Source organism: Lepidothrix coronata, unplaced genomic scaffold, assembly GCF_001604755.1.
Source record: "Lepidothrix coronata isolate B3197 unplaced genomic scaffold, Lepidothrix_coronata-1.0 Scaffold44, whole genome shotgun sequence".
NCBI lineage: Eukaryota > Metazoa > Chordata > Aves > Passeriformes > Pipridae > Lepidothrix > Lepidothrix coronata.
The window spans coordinates 3426240-3446246 of NW_016690224.1; the positions used below are offsets into that span (position 1 = coordinate 3426240).

A 20007-nucleotide genomic window follows, 5' to 3' on the forward strand; every position below is an offset into this window, starting at 1 on the left:
TGTCTTTTAAAGTAAATCTGACACTTGTTTGGCAGAAGATAATTTTTTTTTTTGCCATTGAAAAGAGGATGTATTAAGATGAAGGCCAAAAAATGGCAGGGTCTGTCATATGACTTGATTCCATCTGTCTGTCTTGTCTTTCAAGTAGAATGGAATTTTTCTCTCAAACTTCATGTGCTTTTTTTTTTGATGTTAATGTGAAATCTCCTAGTTTGCCTTGGTCTTGTTCCACATGGTCCTTCTTTCCATGGATTCCTGCTCTTGGTGAGGTGTTAAGTGCCTGTTAGTTTGGGACAGCTTCCAGGATTGGGGCTGAGATTTCTCCTATACCTGACAGATTGTTGTGTAAAAATAGTAGCAACTGGACAGTTTTTTCCTCCCATCTTTATTTTAAATGTTTGCCAGTAAACATCCAGTATGCCAGTTGTTTGTAGAACTAATGTAATGGCTGGTGGAAATAAGGAAGAGGGAGGAGAGGAATGTTTTACTCTAAGACCTGGTTAGTTAGGGCAGTTTAGCATTTAGGGGAGAAGGGGGTTATTCTCTTCTGTAACAGCTCTGCATTTAGAATGGAGTGGACTGGAATAACCAGTCCCTGAGGGGTCAACAGATTCTTCTTCTCAGAAATTAAAGGTTTTGGGCAGGGGAGAAGATCCTGGGCATGGAGCCCCCTCAGCTCCAGCCTCACCTGGCTCATGGGGTCATTGACCCTTATGGCAAGGGGATATAAAAATGGATCTTTTAACCCCTAATCTGAAGGATGGCTGCAGTGCAGGAAGAGCCTCCTCACTGCCTGGGTAAGCAGAGGTGCTCACCAAAACCCATGTCCTCTTTAGAACCTGTGTGCTGGTGTGCAGTTTGACCAGACCTAAAGCCTCAAATTGTTCTCCTCCCATGTGGGCAGACACATTTTCGTAAATGTGAATGTAAAAATACCTTTGATTGTGCTACTAAGAAGCAGAACATCTTGTAAAGGTTGAACATCCTCCCCATCTGGCTGTAGTGCGTCCCAGGCTGGCTTTGTCCCTCTGCACATCACCATGATTTGCTGCACAGCCAAAGGTATCCCTGCTAACTGGTAATGGTGGGCTCTCTCCCAGCCCTGTCCCTACTAGATTCTCCCAGAGTTAACAGACTTCCAATAAAAAACTGAAGAGATTTATTTATTCTGGGTTGTTTGGGTGTTTTTTTTTTGGTTTGGGGTTTTTTTGGTTTTGTTTTCTTTTTTTTTGGGGGGTGGTGGTGGTATGGTTTAGGGGGCTTTTTTTGTTCCTTAACTGCACCCTGCAAAATGTCCTGGCTGAGTTGTTTCCAAATACTGGCATCTCCAGGGAAGGGGTTATAAATTGCTAATTTAAAGCCTGCAACAGGATAATTAACTAACCAGTTTGATGTAAATGGCTTAATGGGGCTTTACTAGACCCTTTGAACTTAAAAGTAGCACTAAAAAGTAAACTGTAAATACCTTCAAGGAAAGTACTGGCATGTTTGAATGTGGGGCTGCTTGGCTGTAAGGAGCGAGTCTGCTCGACTTGCCAGGATTCCAGTGGCCTGTGTGACAGCAAAACATGCCAAGGGGTGAGGGGACCAACCAGGCACCCTTTGGGGAAGGCTCTGCAACCACCCTGGTTCTTCAGGAAGCACACACACACTCTGATATATCAGGCTTTCAAACCTGCCCTGCCTGCTTTGGAAAATTTAAATCACCACCTCAGTTTAAATGCAACTGTAATGCATTTCATCAGGATTGAAGGGAAAAAAAAACAACAAAAAAACCAAAACCCCGAGGGGGAGGCAGCCACTAGAGTCCACCCTAATTTTCCTGCAGTTCTGTTTGCATTAAGGTCTTTTGGCAAGTCCAGGCAGAAACACTTATTACACTTTGTTTCAGAAGACCTCGTTACCCACTGAATCTGCTGAGACAACGTACCACAGCCCTGCAGCAGATTCCAGTTCCTGATGCATTTGGGGGACTTTTGGGAGAACCTCTAAACTGTCATTCTTGCTGGGCTGTTACAAAGTTCCAAGGGAGGAAGTCAACAACAATTAAACTTGTAGAAATGAAGATCATTACAAAGTGGAAGTATCTTGTGTAGTTAGGCATTGATCTATGCTGACTGTGGAAACTGGGGTGCTGGAGAGGAGAATTTCAGGCCGAAATGCAGGCAGGAACATTCCCTTCTGTTTGTCCCTCTGTGGGAGAGAAGCCTCCTCCTGGTCCCAGTGGTGTTCTGCTCCACCTCCTCACTGGGTGTGCACCATGCAGTGCCAGAAACAATTCCGAGAACTTTTTCCTCATTGTTCCTCTGTCTTACCACCATCTTTCACCTATTGCCAGCAGCCTCCCTGGATACTGGAGGATGTTTTGGAGGTTGAAGCACAATCCTCCGTTGCTGCTGTGACCTCTGACACTGGGGATTTGGCTTTACAGCCAGCTTTGCTGGAGAGTGTTCCCGATCCTTGGCTGTGCTTTGCCGCCTGCTCTGTTGTGCTGCCCCTGAAGAGGCTGAGCCAGAACAAGGCTGATGCAGGAAGAGGGCAAGACCTGACCCTTTTGGTTATGGCCCTGACTTGGATGCCGTAAAACAGATCATGATGCCTCATCCTTTGTAATGATGGCTCTATTTCTCTATGGTTTGTTTGGGGATTTTTTTTTCCAGCAGGGAAAATAATGGGAAATAACGTATCGTTGGCAGTGTCAGTGTTGGCCTTAAAAAAGAGCAGCATAAAAGCACTGAAATCTGTTGTGGAGGGCAACGATGCAGAAGTGCTACATCTTATTTTAAAAGCCACGTCTGCCTGAGGATTCAGCCCTGTGCTGTAATAGTTCAGGTGTCTATTGAATGCAGAGATCAAAATGCTCCACTGTGGCCTTTAGAAGAGGAGGTAATAACATGGCAGTCTGCTCTCACATGCTGACTGAAGCAGTTGGCACCATGGCACTACCTGCTTGCTGTGTGTGGGTGGGAGCACAGCACAAGTTAATTTGGGGTTGATTGTGTTGGCAGGGATCTGCCAGAAGAGCTTGCCTAGCTGCCCGTGCTATGCTGTAGTTGTTAATGCTTTACTTTTATAAGCACTAACCTAGATCACATTTAAAAAAATTCAAAACACCTACATTATTAGAGAGAGAGATACCTGCAAGCAGAAGAGCTCTGCACACAGGCAGTGTTGGTGGCAGGAGACTCCCTTCAAGGAACACCACAACACTTTAGTGTGCCAGCTCTGCTATCTTGGCATCTGACTGGGAAATGCAAATACTTAGTCTTAATCCATCATTCCCACACGCTGACATGTATCCAAGGGGAACTTCTGTGAATGTTGTTGTTATTTCCATCTAATTTCAGCCACTGCTTTGCTTCCCAGCACCTCCCACTATGTGTCTGAGAGCAGTGTCTTCCAGGCCTTTTATGCCAGATCTTTTGGATTTGTTTCCCTTGTGGGGGGGCAAGAAGGCCTCAGTGTGTGTGTCTTTATCAGAGATCTGGGCAGGGGCATCGAGGGCACCCTCAGTAAGGTGACAGATGGCATCAGGTTGGGTGGGAGTGTTGATCTGCTGGAGGGCAGGAAGGCTCTGCAGAGGGGTCTGGACAGGCTGGATCGACTGTGTGAGGGTCAGTAAGGTTGAAAGGAGGCTGTAGCCAAGGGGGGTCGGCCTCTTCTCCGGAGTAACAAGCAGTAGGACAAGAGGAAATGGCCTCAGGTTGTGCCAGGGAAAGTGTAGGTTGGGGAAGTTAGGGAAAATTCTTGGTGGAAAGGGTCAATCAAGCATTGGAACAGGCTGCCCAAGGAAGGGGTGGAATGGCCATCCCTGGAGGTATTCAAAGGACGTGTAGATGTGGCACCTGGGGACACGGTTTAGTGGTGGACTTGGCAGTGCTGGGTTGATGGCTGGACTCCATCCTAAAGGTCTTCTCCAGCCTAAATGATTCTGTGGTTCTGTGTGCAGCACAGGAACAAACCCTGTGACTGGAGTGGTTGGGGTTGTTTTTACAGGACTCTTCTCTTTCTAATCCCCCTCCAACAAACCCTTTCACAGATTTTTAGATTCCTCACTAAATTCTTTAAATAATATGATCAATTAAAAACCAAATGAACAAAAAAGCCTTCTCACGCTTCCCAGGAAAATAAAATTAAGTTAAAGAAAAAGTGGATTGCAGTAACCAACCAGTCTTTCACGTGAGAGGTGGTCAGAGTTGCAACTCCTTTCTGTTGTTCTGATGTACTTTACATATCCTCTAATAACCATCCTTTTGTCTTTTATAATGAAAGTTTTACACAAATAATAAAAAATACGTATCATAGAGGGAAGAAATCATACGAATTATGAAGAAAGCTTGTATGACTAAGAATTTCTACTCTGCCATTCATCCCATTGAAAGACCCAAATTCATCGGTCGTTTTTGGGCACCTCAGCAAGTTTCAGCACAAACAGGTATTAGTCCTGTCTGAAGCTTTGCCTGTCTCTCACTGACCTAGTAGGATCTGGGGGGAAGAAGTTACATTTGCAAGATGGCAAAGCTAAATTTATTTTCTCAGCTATTTCACTATTTGTTATGAATAACTGTCTTTAAAAAACCCCACAATAATCCCCCTTCTAGCACACCTTTGGTTTTGAAACCCACCAAACCTGACATCTATATTTGGGTTGTTGGCTCAAGAGTAACAGGGAAAATGTGAGTAGTAGAGCCTGGGCCAGGGCTCTTGACTCTGACTACTGCTAGAGAAAGAACAAATGATGTGTAATGGTGCTTTCCTGACCTTTCCTCTGTTTTTAGAAACATGAAAAATTTCATCTGTGCTTTTTTTTCTGGCTGTTGTAAATAATAGAAAATTGTGAGAAAATTAGAACATAATGAAGACAAATTTTAAAGTGGTGTCTGCTGCAGGTCCTGGGTGTGTTCTCTGAATTGCCTCCTGCTTAGGGAGCAGCTGAAAAATCCAAGTCCTTTTCCAACATGTCAAAACCACCTTTTCCAAAGGATTCAGTGGCTGTGCCAAAGCCCCTTGCCTGTTTGTAAGCAAATGCACACTACTGGGACTGTCTCTGCTGGAGTCAGCTTTTGCACATGCAGCTGGCTCTATTAAATCAATTTGATGAATTACTATATACTTTTTAATTTTTCTACGGGCAGGTCCCTGCTATTTCTTGCCTGCACAAGATTAAACGAGCTTTTACATTACATACCCTGTTATAAGACTTTGATTGTGTGGGATGGGTCTGTGTCTGCTCCTGGAAGGGTCTGGGGATTTGGGATTATTGTCGGGCTTCTTACATGAGGTAACAGAGAAAAAAGGTGTGTGAAAGCCATGTCAGCATCTGCGATGGAGGATATCTTGGGATAAATAGGATGCCACTTATTCAGGTTCTTTACAAGAGTTGACTTGTTTGGTTTGGGATTTTAAGGTGGTTTTCCTGCTGTTAAAATATACTCTTTGAGTGAGGTCCCTGCCAAGAAAATGCCCGGAGAAAGGACTAGATTAACCCTGGATGGGCTGATGTGGTGGTCAGAGAAAGCTGGATGGCATCAGAACATCCCTCTGTCTGGTGTGGCTGATGAGCCTCAGGATCTGTGTTTTCAAGCACCTGCACTGTGGCATAACAATGCCACAATTTATGGAGTCCCTCTCTGTGACAGAACTGCATGTGGCTGAATAATGAGCAGCCACGGGGCAGGGGCTGGAAGCAGCTGGATACTGGATACAGGTGTTTGGGAATGCACCGTGCCAAGAGGGAGGCTTTAGTCCAAACGCTGAATGTATTTTCTGCATCCCCTGGGTGTCTCTTGGTGCTGTCATAGGAGAGGGCTCTGCTGGAAGTGGTAAGGATGGAAGAATTTTACTTTTTCCTTCCACTCCAAGGAGTGGTATCAATGTTTGTTGGGGCTGCTAGCAGTAGTTTGTACCTGTATTACTCCTTGGGCCAGATGCTGATCCTATTTATGTAGCTATAAAACTACCTTGTTGTTTCATCTGTGTTAGAGAGGTTTCAGCCTCTCTGGCTGTTTTGGGTTTTATGTTTTGGTTCTGTTTGGTTTTTTGTTGTTTTCTTTTTTTCCTTTTCTTTAACCGCTTTCCTTGCTGAGAGGGGAGAGCTCTGCGGGAAGTGATCCAGCAAACTTTTAAAATAACCTTTTAGTGTGGGTTTGTTGTTTTGTTGGTTTTGTTTGTTTTTTGTTTTTTTGGTTTTTTAACTCTTGCTCAAGCTTTTAAATATGTGAATTGTCTCTGTGAATTCTGAGTGCCTCTGAAACCTGCCAGCCAAGCCTAAATCTCGCAGGAGGTGTGGCCACATTTGTATTCTCAGAGCTCTCTGGCACAGACACCTGGTACACCTGTGTCTCCTGCTGGTTTCAGTACTGTCACAACTTCACCCCTCATGCCTGTTTCTCTGGTACCTCCTGTTTTTCCCAAGGTTATCTTCTAAAAATAGAATCTGCTCTAGATTTTCACTCCCCCACACCCATCTTGAGAAGAATAATTACCAATGAGATGGTTTTAATAATGCTGAAGGAAGGAGGGTCGTGCATTCTGCTTTGCTCTTTGAGGCTTTTTTTTTTTTCCTGACAGGAAAAAAATGCACAAATTTCCTTGTAATTTCCTTAGGTGACAAATGTAAAGTGAGTAGTTTTTTAAATAGTTAAGCTTGAGTATTTAAACATCTGATAAATCATGGGTTATCTGAAGAATAACATTGTAAATGTTTTGGCACTAACAGAATTCCATGCAAAGGTCTCAATCTGAGTATAAAATCTTGTAGTTTCCTTTACTGTTTTTAGACTGGTGGAGGTAACTGTTCACCTGTCCAGAAACCAAAGCCATGATCAACCCAGGTGAACAGAGATGCTTTGGATGACACTGTTATCTGTCAGCACATGATACAGCAGCCAGAAATGCAAACATTTAGAGCGTTTTTAAGCCAGAAAAAAAAAATCTCTAAAATGAAAGAAATAACTGAATGAAAGCATGTAAGGGTTTGAGTGGATGATCCTGACTTTACTGTCCTCTAAATTATGTCTGCAGCAGCCCAGAGCTTATTGCCAAGAGAAATTAAAGAGAAGGTGTCTCTATGTGCTGTGTGATGTAACTGGTGAGCAGGTGCTCTGGTGAAGGGTTCCCTGTGTGTGATAAGTGCCTACAGATAGAAATGCTCTGTGAAGGAATCACTGCTGGCACACTGACACATGCTGGCAAATTAAACTGTGTTTGGTGGAAGGATAAGAATCTACTACAGCTCTTTAAAATCACCCTCATCGTGATCACCTCGTGATAAAACATTAATTTCTCCAGTGTGAGTGTAAGCATAGCACATTTCCCAGATGATCTCTTAAAATAAAAACAGATTGGTGCCTGAGTGGACCAAGTCAGCACAGCCAGTCAATGTCCAGTGTTACTGCCCAGGGCTCAGGATGAAATGGGAATGGTGATGGTGCCTCAGGTTTTACAGCCGCCTCTGTGCCCGACTCTGACAATTATTTATTACCACTAATATTGTGCTTTGTAAACTCTTACAGTGCTTTATGAAGTAAGACATGTTTTCTATTTTAAAGATCTTATAATCTTGTGGGCTGATAAGGGGTGCAGATTATCCCTTGGATGTTCATAAATAGCATTAGCACTAAGAGTTTTATTAGCGCTGGGTCCTTTCAAGCCTGGGGCTCTTTCTTTTTCTTAGCAACACATCCCTACTCAGGTGCTGAAATAAGGATTTTGACACCGTGATGTTCCAGGCTGGCACAGTGTGGGCATTCTTTTGTTTTGCTTGTAGTGAAAGAGCAAAACCCAAGCAGAGTCCCAGTGCACTGGCTGTTGCTCTGCATGGGTTTAATCCACAGCCTTTGCTCGCCTCTCTGAGACTGCAGATCTGGAGTTTGGGGGATGGCAGCAGAGAGCAGGCTCGGGAGGTTTGTGTGTGTGTTCTTGCGCGTGTTTTAAATAAACAAACAATAGAACAGCAACTCCAACAAATTGTGAGTGGTGCTAATTTGTTATAGTGCTGTCTTGCCTTCTGGCAGTGTTGATTTAGGAGAAGCTGAGCAGACTGGAACGGATGCAGGGAGCTGCTGGTTCTCTTGCTCTGGGATGTGTACATGGTTCAGTGTAAAATGCTTCTAGGGGTCCTGTCCTGAGGAGCTTTCAGATTACAGGGTAAAGCACATACATAGGCTTCCAATCCCCTTTTCAAAACCAAATCTTGGCCCAAAGTACCTTACCCTCTGTCTTACTCCGCCCCTTCCACTTCTTTAAAATGAAGAGATGTTTCAAGTCTTAATTCATGACAAAAGCCTATAATTTGTGTGTTTTGAGAACTGCCAGAAAATCCTCGACCTTGACAAGAACAGTGTGTAGGGAAGGAAAGGAGGAAGATCCTGTGCTTTGGACTGTAGCAAAGTTTTCAACACCCCATGACCTTGGTGGGCTGCCTTTCATAATGTGCCTGGGGCTGTAGTCCCCTGAGCTGAGGAGCTCTCTGGCAGGGAGGGCTGGCCAAACACACCTGAGTATGTGCAGCCCTGCACCACTGTTGTGAGGGCTGCAGGATAAAGCTGGCAGGATGGGAGCCAGACATATGGTGAGAGAGATGCCATTTTGGTCCAAGATGGTTACTACCCTGCACCCCTCAGTGTTAACTCTTGCAAGTTGGTGGTATTAGCAGTACTCTGGATGCAGGTGCTCCTGTGCAGATTGCTTCTCTCTGCAGAAAAGTTTGCTGAGTCCACACAAGAAATAAAAATAAGAGGATCTTTATCAAACCCTCTCTTATTTCTCCCAGTACTCTGAGGCTTTGTTTGCTCTAACAATTCATGTAACTAAGGAGCCTGAGTCATAGTGGATGGTCCCAGCTCCTGCCTCATCCCTGTCCTGGAGATCCCTGCCCAGCTGCAGGGACAGTGGAAAGGGTCGTGCATTTGCTCCAGTACCACTGCATTTCACAACCTGCTATCAGCTTGTACCTGTGGTGACTCAGAGCCCTAAAGTGCTGCAACCCGGAGGGTGCTGTAGGACAGTGTGGGCTGGAGAAGGGTCATTGGACATTCCTCCTTCTCTCCGTGCTGTGTGTGCCCCCAGAGCAATGCTCAGCGTGAGGCTGCCACCCCGTGCCAACTGCCCTACCCTACTGAAGGACAGGGCCCAAGCCTAACCCTCTCTAGGATTATCTGGGAGGTAGCAACAATCCTTTAGTCATGTCCTAAGTTCTTGCATTGTAAAGGGACAATTCTGTACATCAAGGCTCAAAGGTAGCTGGGAAGCAGAAAGTTTGCATACCAAAGGGGTCTTAACTGGTGGATGGGTGGAAGAGATCCTTCCTCCTGTGTGGGCTGAGCTGCTCCACTCAATCTACAGGTATTCTAGTGCAATAAGGAGTAAATAAATAAATAAAATAGATTAGCATCAGACAGCAGAGCTGCCTTTACTACTTGCAGTGCAGGTACAACTGAAACGGAGCTTTCTGGGTTGTTGCAGGACTGCAGAAGAGCCCAGTGGCTGTTGCTGGTCATTAGCTGGTCACAAGCTTCTGAAGCTTTTATTTGTTTTGTGCCACTGCCGTGTTCCTGAGATCAACTGTGCTCTGCAGATATGCAGGAATTTTTAGTGCCTGGCTCTGCCTGACAAGATTTGCAGTGTCCGTGCCTCTCCTCTTCTCCTCCCACTAGAGGCTTGGGTAATCTTAGGCTCCTTCATGTCAGCAGTGAAAATAAATGTATAATATACAAGTGCTCTGTTTAGGAATTGGCAGGAAGCTTCATTTCTGACTGCAGTGGGATGTTCTAACAGTAGGAAACACCTTTGGTTTAAGCAGTTCTCTGCTAATCTCTGCCCTAGAGGGGAAATACAACTATGGAGAAGAGCTCTTGCTTCACAGAAGCAAAAAAATCTGCATTCGAGCTGCTGTTCAAGATGTACCTTTATGCAGCATTCGGCCTTTGTTAAACTGGGTACTGCTGGTATTGCTGAGGGGTTTGCAGAGTTGTGATGCTGGCAGATGCAGCCAGAAGTATGTTGCTCCTATGCAGTGCAGAGTGTGATCTTCTGGGGAGGGGGAGCTCTGAATCCCTGGGGCTCTGGCCCATTATGCTTAAAGCTGCAGGGTAGTTAAATGTGGGTTGGCCTGTTCATGCTGGCACTGGCTGTTCAGACTAGTTCAGCAAATGCTCTTGGCTCAGCACAGCCCAGGTCAGTAAGCAAACAGTTGCTTACATTTCACTTCTTCATTGTATTGACAAGATTTGAAAATCTTCAGTCTATAGCAGTCAAAACAGGGTGATCTGAATACAAAAGACCTGTTAGTTCAGTGTGACAGGGATTTAGTTATAGAATTGTGGGGATAAGTATGCAGGTGGGAATGGTGGGAACACTGACCTGGGCCTGAGCTGAGCCCAGCCCAGCAGATGTCCAGGAAGAATGACCTCTCCTATATTCAGTGTCCTTTTCATGAGGACAGTTTCTGTTTCCCGGGCCAGTGTCCTCCTTTATGTTCTCTCTCATCCAACTACGTTAATTATTGTAGGTCTTTTTCATTTGGCCTTTTATCTTTTAAGGTTGATAATCAATATTCTTCTCACTTTCTAAATGTAAGATTTCTGTCTTCGGCAGCACAGCTGGAGACAGGCAGCTGTCAATGTGAAAAGAGCTATGCAGATGTTTTACTTCACTCTGAGGATCTAAAAACCTACGTTAAATCCCTGCCAGGCTGCAGGCTTTTTTCTGTACTGTTTTTTGGGGGTTTTGTTTGATGGGTTTCACTGGAGCAGTTTCATCACTTGTAGAGAGGGACCCGTGCTTAGCATCTACCCTCAGACTGCCCTCCATGATAATCCTGCTGGAGCTGATTACGGGAGGTCTGTGGGAAGGAGGATACACACTGCAGAAGATACAATCAGCTTGTCAAACTTAGGGTGTCTGTCAGATGTGCCTTTCCCTGATGTGGAAAAGATGATGTTGCTTTTTCCTTTGGGCATGGGAGGGTGGAATTTTAGATCTTAAGTTTTGCGACTCTCGTACAAGCTGCAGTTCACCAGGAATCAACTTGATCTCCAGTCTCTATTCACTTAAATTATCAGTGAATAATTATGATTATACATAGGAGAGGGTATACAGTATCTTCTTCTCCCATCTTGCACCAAAGTATCCAGCCTGGCTCAATGCCATACCATCTCTAGGCTTGGGAAGGGGCACAGGGAAATGGGGACAATACAGAGGATCAGCATTTAAGAGTTTCTTCCGTTGCCTGTACTGTGTGGGAATGAGACCACGAAGCTCTGGCACCAGGCTATTCCTGTCATAGAGGCATTTCTAAATGGTGATGATATTTAGTTGCCTGAATTTCTGGGCATAATGAAGCTGGTGCAGACATCCTGGAATCTGCTGGGTTTGGATACATATGGACTGGTCCCCCTGAAGCTCAGTAACATTGGGAGTCCTGAGTGGAGGCGGCCAGAGTCAAAAAGAAACTTGCAGAGTCCTCCTGCTCTGCTGCCGTTGCAGTTCAGCAGTTGTGGGGAGATGGGTGGAGGGGAGGTTGTTCTGGTAGTTACATATTTAAGGCAGGTGGCCGTTTTAAAATGTACGTTTCAATTTTGATTGCAGTTTTTTAATTGCATTTAACAGCGTCCCTGCTGGTTCTCCATTCTGCATCCGTGCAGCCACGTTCTATTGATGGCCTGTTGTGATTTCAATGGAACATCATGGGATGTACCTGGCACGTCGGGCAGCACTGGATGGAGGTGCCTTTAGCCCAATGTACCTGGCATGGTAAGCGGCAACCAAGTGGTTAATCTGCATTCTACTGCTCGTAGTCTCAGCTTGTGTAGCAAGGTGTTCCTGCTTTGCTGCAGCCTTGCACTGACTGGAAATCACTTTGCTCTCCTAATGTTAGTGCTTTCATGCACACAGGGCCCCTACCCTTTCCACCCATGGAGATCCCCCTTCCCTGGGAAGTTTGCCATGCAGTAGAGAAGGGCTTAGCCACGTCAGGCTCTCCTTGTTATTCTACAACATGAGAGAAGGGACTGGGAAATCGTCTGACTCTTCTTCTTCTCTCCTTTTTGGGCCAGGAGCTGGTAGCAGTTGAGCAGGTATTGCCCACGTACCAAATGTTGCCGCACAGAGGTACCAAACAGGTGCTTGTGTCCCCCAGCAAAGCTGGATCTGCGGGAGCCCTGCGGGAGCTGCCTCAGGGAGCCGGGAGGGCAGTTCTGCCTGGCACTAATTGGAATGTAATGAACTAAAGCAGGGCCACTTTAAGTTTGGTGATGTGGCATCCTCTGCAAAATTAGCCTCCATTTTCCTTCTCCTTTCCATGTTCACACCTGCAAAATCAGCTGCACATCCTGCTCTGTCCTGCATGTTGCTTTCTCTCCCCTCCCCGGCTCTGCAGCCGTGTCCCCGGGTCACTTGACATGTTGGTCTAAGCTATTTTGAAGTTCAAAATATTTGTGTGAGAAAAACAAGGGTGCTGCATCCTGTTTTCTGCTTAAGCCCAGTTCACAGAACTTTTGCTGCTCCACTGCCAATGATGAAAATGCATGTTCTTGCTTCTGCTTCTGAATTCTGTTGTCTGTCTGCTCGCAGGGGCTGGGGATAGGGACACATTCGGGCTAACACAGTTCCAAGCATTACTCCCTGTGCTTCTGCCGTTCTGGAATGTGAATACCTTTAAAAGTCACGGGCTAATGACCTGCCAACTGCAGCTCCTGGGGGGCAGGTTAGCGGCCATGAACCACCCACTTCACTGATACCTCGGGACAGTCCTGGAAATAGGTTCTGTTGGGATGTGGGAGAGGAAGATCAGGTGGGCCAGTGAGGAACAGGAAAGCTCTCTTTCCAGGGGGTCGTCAAGTGCTCAAAAGAAGGTGGTTCATCCGGAACTGAAGGGTGCAGAAGTCATTGGTTTCAGTTTCACTCAGTTCCAGGAGCAGCTGGACACAGCATTTTTAATGTCAGAAACTGGTGGGAGAGAGCAATGTAGGAAACAGTGGATTTAATTCTGTCTTGTTCTTCCCCATGCTCACCACTGCAGTGTCTGCTCAGTGCAGCACAACTGCTTGGGAAGGTGGAGAACTAAGGAAGCAGGCCACTACCTTGTCCTAGGTCTGTTATAACATGCACAGTAGGCTGACGCTTTAACAGCATCTAATTTGCTATATCACATCTAATCTGTTTGTTGGTTTTTATCTGCAGTACTGTTAGTTCACTGCTCAGGTGCTCGGTGTCTAGCCTTCTCATCCATCCACAAATCCTCTACGTGAAATGAGTGGTTCCTTAGATCTGTTTTTGATTGATTCTTTGCTTCACTGGTGTTGCTGCTTAAAAGGTAAACAATATTCATGTGCTGCAATCTATAACTCAGAGATGAAATCAAATAGCATCTCCTGCCAGAAGTTGCTAAGATAACACATTTACCATTCATTCAGCAATTACTTTTAGGAGGAGATTTAATGATATTAAAGAGAATCAAATCTGTAGTGAATATGTAGATTTTATACTGTTTAAAGGGGTGAAGTGATTTCTCTTCTCCTCTACTTTAGCAAATTAATTTTCTGTGATGTCCAGAATCTTTGTGGAAATTGAGAGAAATTTAAATTTTCCCCGCTGTGTAGTGAGAGCAGCACAGCTCCTGGAGCAGCCTGTGTGTTCTGCACAACCTTCCTGCCCTCAGGGTGCCAGAGTGCCCCAGGCTGGGCACAGCAGCCCGCAGGTACCCAGCTCCTGGGGCAGCATCGCTTAGGAAGACACTGCCGGTGCTCAGCTTGCGAAGCTTTGTTTGCTGTGTGGCATCTGCTTGCAGCATCACTGCATTCTGTGATTTGTGCCCTGTATCTCTCATGTCTTTGCATGTGCTGTGTCTCAGTGTCATGGATATGGTGGAGGTAGTGGAGAGCCTCAGTCTTGCTTCACTCCCTCCTTGCACGGCAGTATTTGAGCAGGTTCACTGCTCTGAAAACTGTCTTGAATGCCAAGGAACCAACCTGAATGTGGGAAAAGACCATCACTGGTGCTCTTTGTCCAGAGCCTTCTGTGATCACGTTTTAAATGCAAAGGAGTGAAATTTTGCACACCACATTCAGTGATTAAAAACTGGGGCCCCAGTGAGATCATCTATGTATTCTTGAGGTCTGGGGTTTGGTTTATTTACTAGAAATGCATCTAAGCCTTTTGTGAGCCAGGGCTCCTCTTAGCTGGGAGTATGTCTTATCTGTCTTTTTGCAGGAAACAGGAAAGGAAGGGTTATTAAAAATGATACTGAGATAGAAGAAACATAAACCCACTGTGATTTTTCAGTGCTTTGGGGGTTGTGGTGATGTTATTCAAAGGTAAGGGTTTGTTAAGAGACAGTCTCTGCAAACTCATGGATAGCAAGGCCTTTGTAAGGGCTGCACCTGCCATTTGTTTGGGCAGATCTGCCAACTTTTATACGGGATTTAACCTCGGAGTTGTCCTTGGTCCCATGCTTTCAGCTAGAAGTGAGATCCTGGGAATGCCATAAGTTAAGTAATAATGCCTGCTTGTCTTTTGCTAACACCTTTTCCAACACACCTTTCTTCCTCCACTCTGAAATGCATCAGTGCTAAGGAAGGGTTTGTGAGTGGCCAGCTCTGGAAAATATCTGGAATGATTTGTTTTTGTTCAGGACTGCACAAGATGCACAAGGCAGGTTGCTCTCAAGCTTTTGTCAGCAAAGGGATGTCAGTCAAAGGAGTGTTCCCTGAGCCATATTGCTGTCCTGGTGGGCAGTTCTGACAGAAGTTTAAACATGGTGCTCTAAGCTTGGCTGAAGGCTTTGCTGCCTTGTTTCATTACATTCATTTTGTTGGGGTTGCTAAACCCATGTTAGCCTTCAGCTAACCAATTCAAATTTGATAAGCAGTGTTACAGTGCTTACACCTGACCACTGCTTTTAAAATCTACTAAAGGTAATAAGCTATCTCTTACCTATGTCCTACTGAACATGAATAGTTCTGTAAGATTTGACATGTGAGATAAATAGAGGTAATTTAAACAAGTTGTACTATGCTAATTTTTATGCTGCAGAACATACTGAAGCTTAATAATAACATTATCTTCCTCATGAAGGTCAGTAAAAAGCAGAATTACAATTCTACCTGATTCTAGGGCTTTCCCTGCAGGCTCATTACCTGGTTTCAATATCATTTAAGGCAGAAAGAAAGAACAAGAAAAAAAAGAAGTACAACTCTAAAAATATTTTGCATTAGTAGCTGCAGTGGGCCTTGACTCTTTGCAAAGGCTCATATACAACTCATATACAGAGATTTCTAGGCTGCTGCTTCAAGTGCCACATGAATGGGAAATAAGATCACTTTTACTTGAGTAACATACTCCTTTTTTAAATTTTATATTTTATTAGCTTGTTTAGGCAAAAAATATTGGCTGTGCTGTTTCCCTTCCTTTCCCATCCCTTCCTTTCCCATGTTTGTCCTTTATGGAACACTTAAAAATCATATCCAGGGATTTTGTGTGTTACATGCATGAAAAAGCCCCGTTATGTTTGTAGTGAAAGAGTACAGTACAGCACCAGGCTGTCTCTGCCTATCCTGAGCAGGATGCATTTATATAGAGAGAATGCTGTGTTTTGTTGCAAGCCTGTCCTTCCTATCCATGTATCTCAGTGACCCAGGAGTTAAGGGCTTTTACTGGCCTGGTTAGATAAAAGTGGGTATTTGGTGCCTCTGTTGTTGCTTCTTCCTCTTAATCAGCAATTCTGGAAGCAAGCCACCAGACCCAGCCACGCTGCCTGCGTGCTGCAGCTCTGATGTAACTAATTACATCAAAACTTGTTTTTAAAGTGCTCAACAGTGCTCAGTGTCGGTAATCCCTGTCCTGTCACGTTTTTGTGATGCTGCAGGGTGACTTTCTAGGACAGAAACACTATAGGTGGAGACAAGCACCACGGCAAGCCGGGATTTCCTCCCTTTGGCTGCCACCCTTGCTAAAGCCAGTGACCTCTGGGAACAGCACTTGTGTCACAAAGGCACGGTGGTGAATCCACCAAGGTCGTCTTGGGTTCCCATCCGTTGCTGAAACAATATAGAGCAGGAAAGCAGAGCAGCCTTTGTAGCCGTGGGTCAGGGGGACGAGCCAGAGGGATCTGTGTGGATGCTGAATTAGGTGCAGCTGCACTCAAGAGCCACAAAATTCTACCAAAAGCATAAGCGAGTACCAGGCTGACCAGCAAACCAAGGGAAGAGCTCTGTCCTGAGAAAAAAAGGAGGCACCTGCTTGGCAGATCTGTTTGTAAAAATATCAGGGTAGTCAGGCAACAACACTGGAGGAAAAATTGCATTTGTTTACTTTTTGATAGCTTTTTTCATAAGGCAAAATCTTTTTGTTGCGCAGAAAAGGATGATGTAAATTTACCACCTTTCTGATAATGAAATCTTTATTTTTATCATCAGTTAGTAAGAATCAGGTTTGAAGGAAGTAGTTTTTAACACTGACAGCATCAGTCTTTCTTTTTCTTGTGTATATATGCTTGGCACAAGGGAAGATAATGCAGTCTGATGCTTCATCATTTGAACTCTGATTGGACAGAATGTGTTAATGGGTCTCACAGACAATAAAAACATTAACTGATGATGATTTTATGAGAAAATTTAAGCTCTTCATTTCTCTGTACTTATGACCTCCTCCTTCTTCAGTAGGAGAAATGCTTCAAATAATATGATGAATTGGGAAGGGAAGGAAGTGGAAGGCTAAATGTGGCTATTGTATGTTTGGTATTTAATTCCTACATTTGAACCTCAGAAACAATTTTGAACCAACTTTAACAGATAAATGTCCATTACAAGAAGCAGTTGGCACTTGCAAACAAAAAAAAAAAATCAAGAAAAAAAGAATCTTAAATTGGTCTTGGATCCCTGAATGCAGACCCAGATTTAAATTCTGGCATTTAGGTATTGTGATATCCCCCAAATGCACAATTTCAGTTGGTTCTGATATGCCTCAAGCAAGGTGTTTCCTACAGTCCATACTACTGGAAAAGCCAGTATAAACATCTAACCTAAAATGCAACATGACTACTGTTTGTGGAATACATACATGAAGGCAACCACTATTTTCCTCTCTTTCCAGTATTTCAGGGTAGAAAGACTGTGAGATATGATGTTTTCAGTTTTAAAAAATTCCTTCAAAACTAAAGAAAGAACAAAATTAGCTTAAGAAAACTGTGTCAGATTTGTGAAGACATTTGGTGGCACTTAGCTAGCTCAGCATCCTGAATTTCAGCCAGCTGAGGGTTGATTCTAGCCCTTCATGTCAATGGACTGGGATATGGACATTGCCAGGGCGTGGTTTTTAAAGCAGCTTTTCATACTCTTAAGGAGGCTTCCCATTCACACCTCCGTGTGATTAATTCCATCTTCAATGGATTTAGTTGCTACATGTCATTTTTCTCAATCCCAGAGCAGCTGGGTGTTATAAGTTTTCAACATGTAAGAGCCAAGAAACAAACTACATGTTAAAGCAGAGAAGCTGCAGCTTATGCTAATTATTTTACATGCTCAGATATGCAAATGACAGTGAAGTAGATGTTTCTTTTCTCTTCCTCTTTTTCTCGCTCCTCATCCTCCCTTCAAAACCGTGTCAGGAGAGGGATCAGCTTTCTCCCATTCCTAACCATTGCTTTCATGCTGGTGCCTTTTGAACAGTAGCTCCAGCCAGCAACCGTTGCTTTTGTAAACAGATAATTACAAATCTGATTTTTGAAAGACTTGAATCAGGTCTTAGCATGAGAGATACTTCTGTCTGTATTCCAAGCAGAGGGCTCATTGTACTCAGATCTCCTTAGTCAGAGTCAAGCCTAACACAGACTGCACCATGTTAAACCATCTCTTAAATGTAACCTGTTTGAGTGGAAAGAGCAGGTTCACACCTCTCATCCTCCTGTTTTGCAGGTGGTAAGGTGAAGGTGAGAGGAAGAGAAGGTGGAGATGGAACTGCCAAATCATGCCAAACAACTGCTACTGCAGCTGAACCAGCAACGAGCCAAAGGTTTCCTCTGTGATGTGATCATTGTGGTAGAAAATGCCCTGTTTCGTGCCCATAAGAACATCCTGGCAGCCAGCAGCATGTATTTCAAATCCCTTGTCCTGCATGACAACCTGATAAACTTAGACACGGACATGGTGAACCCCACCGTGTTCCGGCAGATCTTGGACTTTATTTATACTGGTAAGCTCTTAACGACTGACCAGCCTGGTGAACAGAACTTTAACGCTCTCCTCACCGCAGCAAGCTACCTCCAACTGCACGACCTGGCAGCTCTCTGCAGAAAGAAGCTGAAGCGGAACGGCAAGTCCTTTGCTGGCAAGGCCGGTGGCCTTGGTGTTGGGAGATCTGCCAGGAGTCAAAGACTTTCCACTGCTTCAGTCATCCAAGCTCGCTATTCAGGGTCAAACGAGGGGTTGAAGGGCTCGCACTCAAAGGAGCTGTCAAAGGGAAAGCTCTCTGATGACGAGGTCTTCATCAGCAGCTCCAACCAAGAGAACTGTCACTCCTTAAGCAGGGGAGCCAGCAAGAACGGCGGTGGGGGCGGCAGCGCGAACGGGAGCACCGGTGACCAGGAGCTCGGCCTCGACCTGTCCAAGAAAAGCCCATCGCTCCCTGTTGCAGCCTGCCACGATGACACGCAGCACAGCGAAAGCCAGCACGGCTCTCCCCAATCTGCCTCAGCCCCTGCAGCCAACAGTGCCTCATCGTTCGACGAGTCGGGGGTCGGAGCCCCCCACAGCATGGCGGACAGCAGCGACCCCATGGAGATGGATCTGAGCGAGGAGTGCCACCACGCCCTGACCGAGGGCAGCCAGCGCAAGGGCCTCCGGCACTCGTCCCGCAAGAAGGAGTGGATCAAGAAAGACAACGCCTTTGACCGGAAGGAGGGGAGCAAAGACAGGGACGAGGGCGAAGGGCTGCCCAACGGTATCCTGCTGGGGCCCTTGTCCAAGTCTGTGGAGAGGAGTCTGGCCGGGGCCTACGGCGCAGACCTGCCCTACCCCTGTAAGGAGGAGGTGGAAAATGGTAAGGAGAACAGTGACGACAGCGGCCAGAGCGAGAGCGAGAGCGGCGGCCATACCAGTGCCAACTACGTCTACCGGCAGGAGGGGTTCGAGCCAGTGGCCTACGGTGACAACCTGTACGTCTGTATCCCCTGCGGCAAAGGCTTCCCGAGCTCGGAGCAGCTCAACGCCCACGTGGAAACGCACACCGAGGAAGACCTTTACATCAAGGAGGAAGGCACATACGGCAGCAAGGATGAAGCCGAGGATTTGTCCAACCCCAATCAATCCTACGCTGCGGAGTCCCGGCCCTTCAAGTGCTCAGTGTGTGAGAAAAGCTACAAGGATCCAGCCACGCTGCGGCAGCACGAGAAGACTCACTGGCTGACGCGGCCCTTCCCTTGCAACATCTGCGGCAAGATGTTCACGCAGCGGGGCACCATGACACGGCACATGCGCAGCCACTTGGGGCTCAAGCCCTTTGCCTGCGAGGAATGTGGGATGCGCTTTACCCGGCAGTACCGACTAACAGAGCATATGCGTGTCCACTCAGGAGAAAAACCTTACGAATGTCAACTGTGTGGTGGGAAATTCACCCAGCAGCGCAATCTGATCAGCCACCTGCGAATGCATACCTCTCCCACATAAGCCAAAGACTCCAGAATGAGCTTCGAGCCCATCCGCAGTGATTTACCTTTCTGTAGACTTGCTGCTTAAAAGAAAAAAAAAAGAAAAAAAGAAAAAAAAAATACCAGACAAAAAAGGGGGCAGCTCCCCATACTCTGTTCAGTCATGGGAGGCCTAAACAAATGTAGCTTTAACATTTAAAAAAAAAAAGTTCCTTTTTTTCCTTTTTTTAAAAAAAGAAAGGTCCACAGCCAAGCTGATGCATTTAGTCCAAGTCTCCCTCCAAATCCTGATGATCTGGCAAGAAATGCCACTTCTTTTTGCACACTTCCACTTCATTGCCATGATAATTATCTGGAGCAGGTAG

At 45.5% G+C, this 20007-nt stretch overlaps 1 protein-coding gene across 4 annotated transcripts in view; it reads left to right on the plus strand.

Annotated features, from left to right (window-relative positions):
- HIC2 (hypermethylated in cancer 2) overlaps positions 1-19732 on the plus strand; it is a 72280-nt gene extending 52548 nt beyond the window's left edge. For 3 of the 4 annotated variants that reach the window (XM_017814140.1, XM_017814142.1, XM_017814141.1), the window contains exons 2-3: positions 11611-11754; positions 17913-19732. In XM_017814140.1, the coding sequence (XP_017669629.1) occupies positions 17949-19661 (1713 nt within the window). In that variant the 5' untranslated portion in view covers positions 11611-11754; positions 17913-17948 and the 3' untranslated portion in view covers positions 19662-19732. Of the gene's footprint in view, positions 1-11610; positions 11755-16039; positions 16129-17912 lie in introns of those variants that run through there. The other variant, XM_017814143.1, reaches the window with a different exon arrangement.
- Positions 19733-20007: the final 275 nt, after the last annotated feature.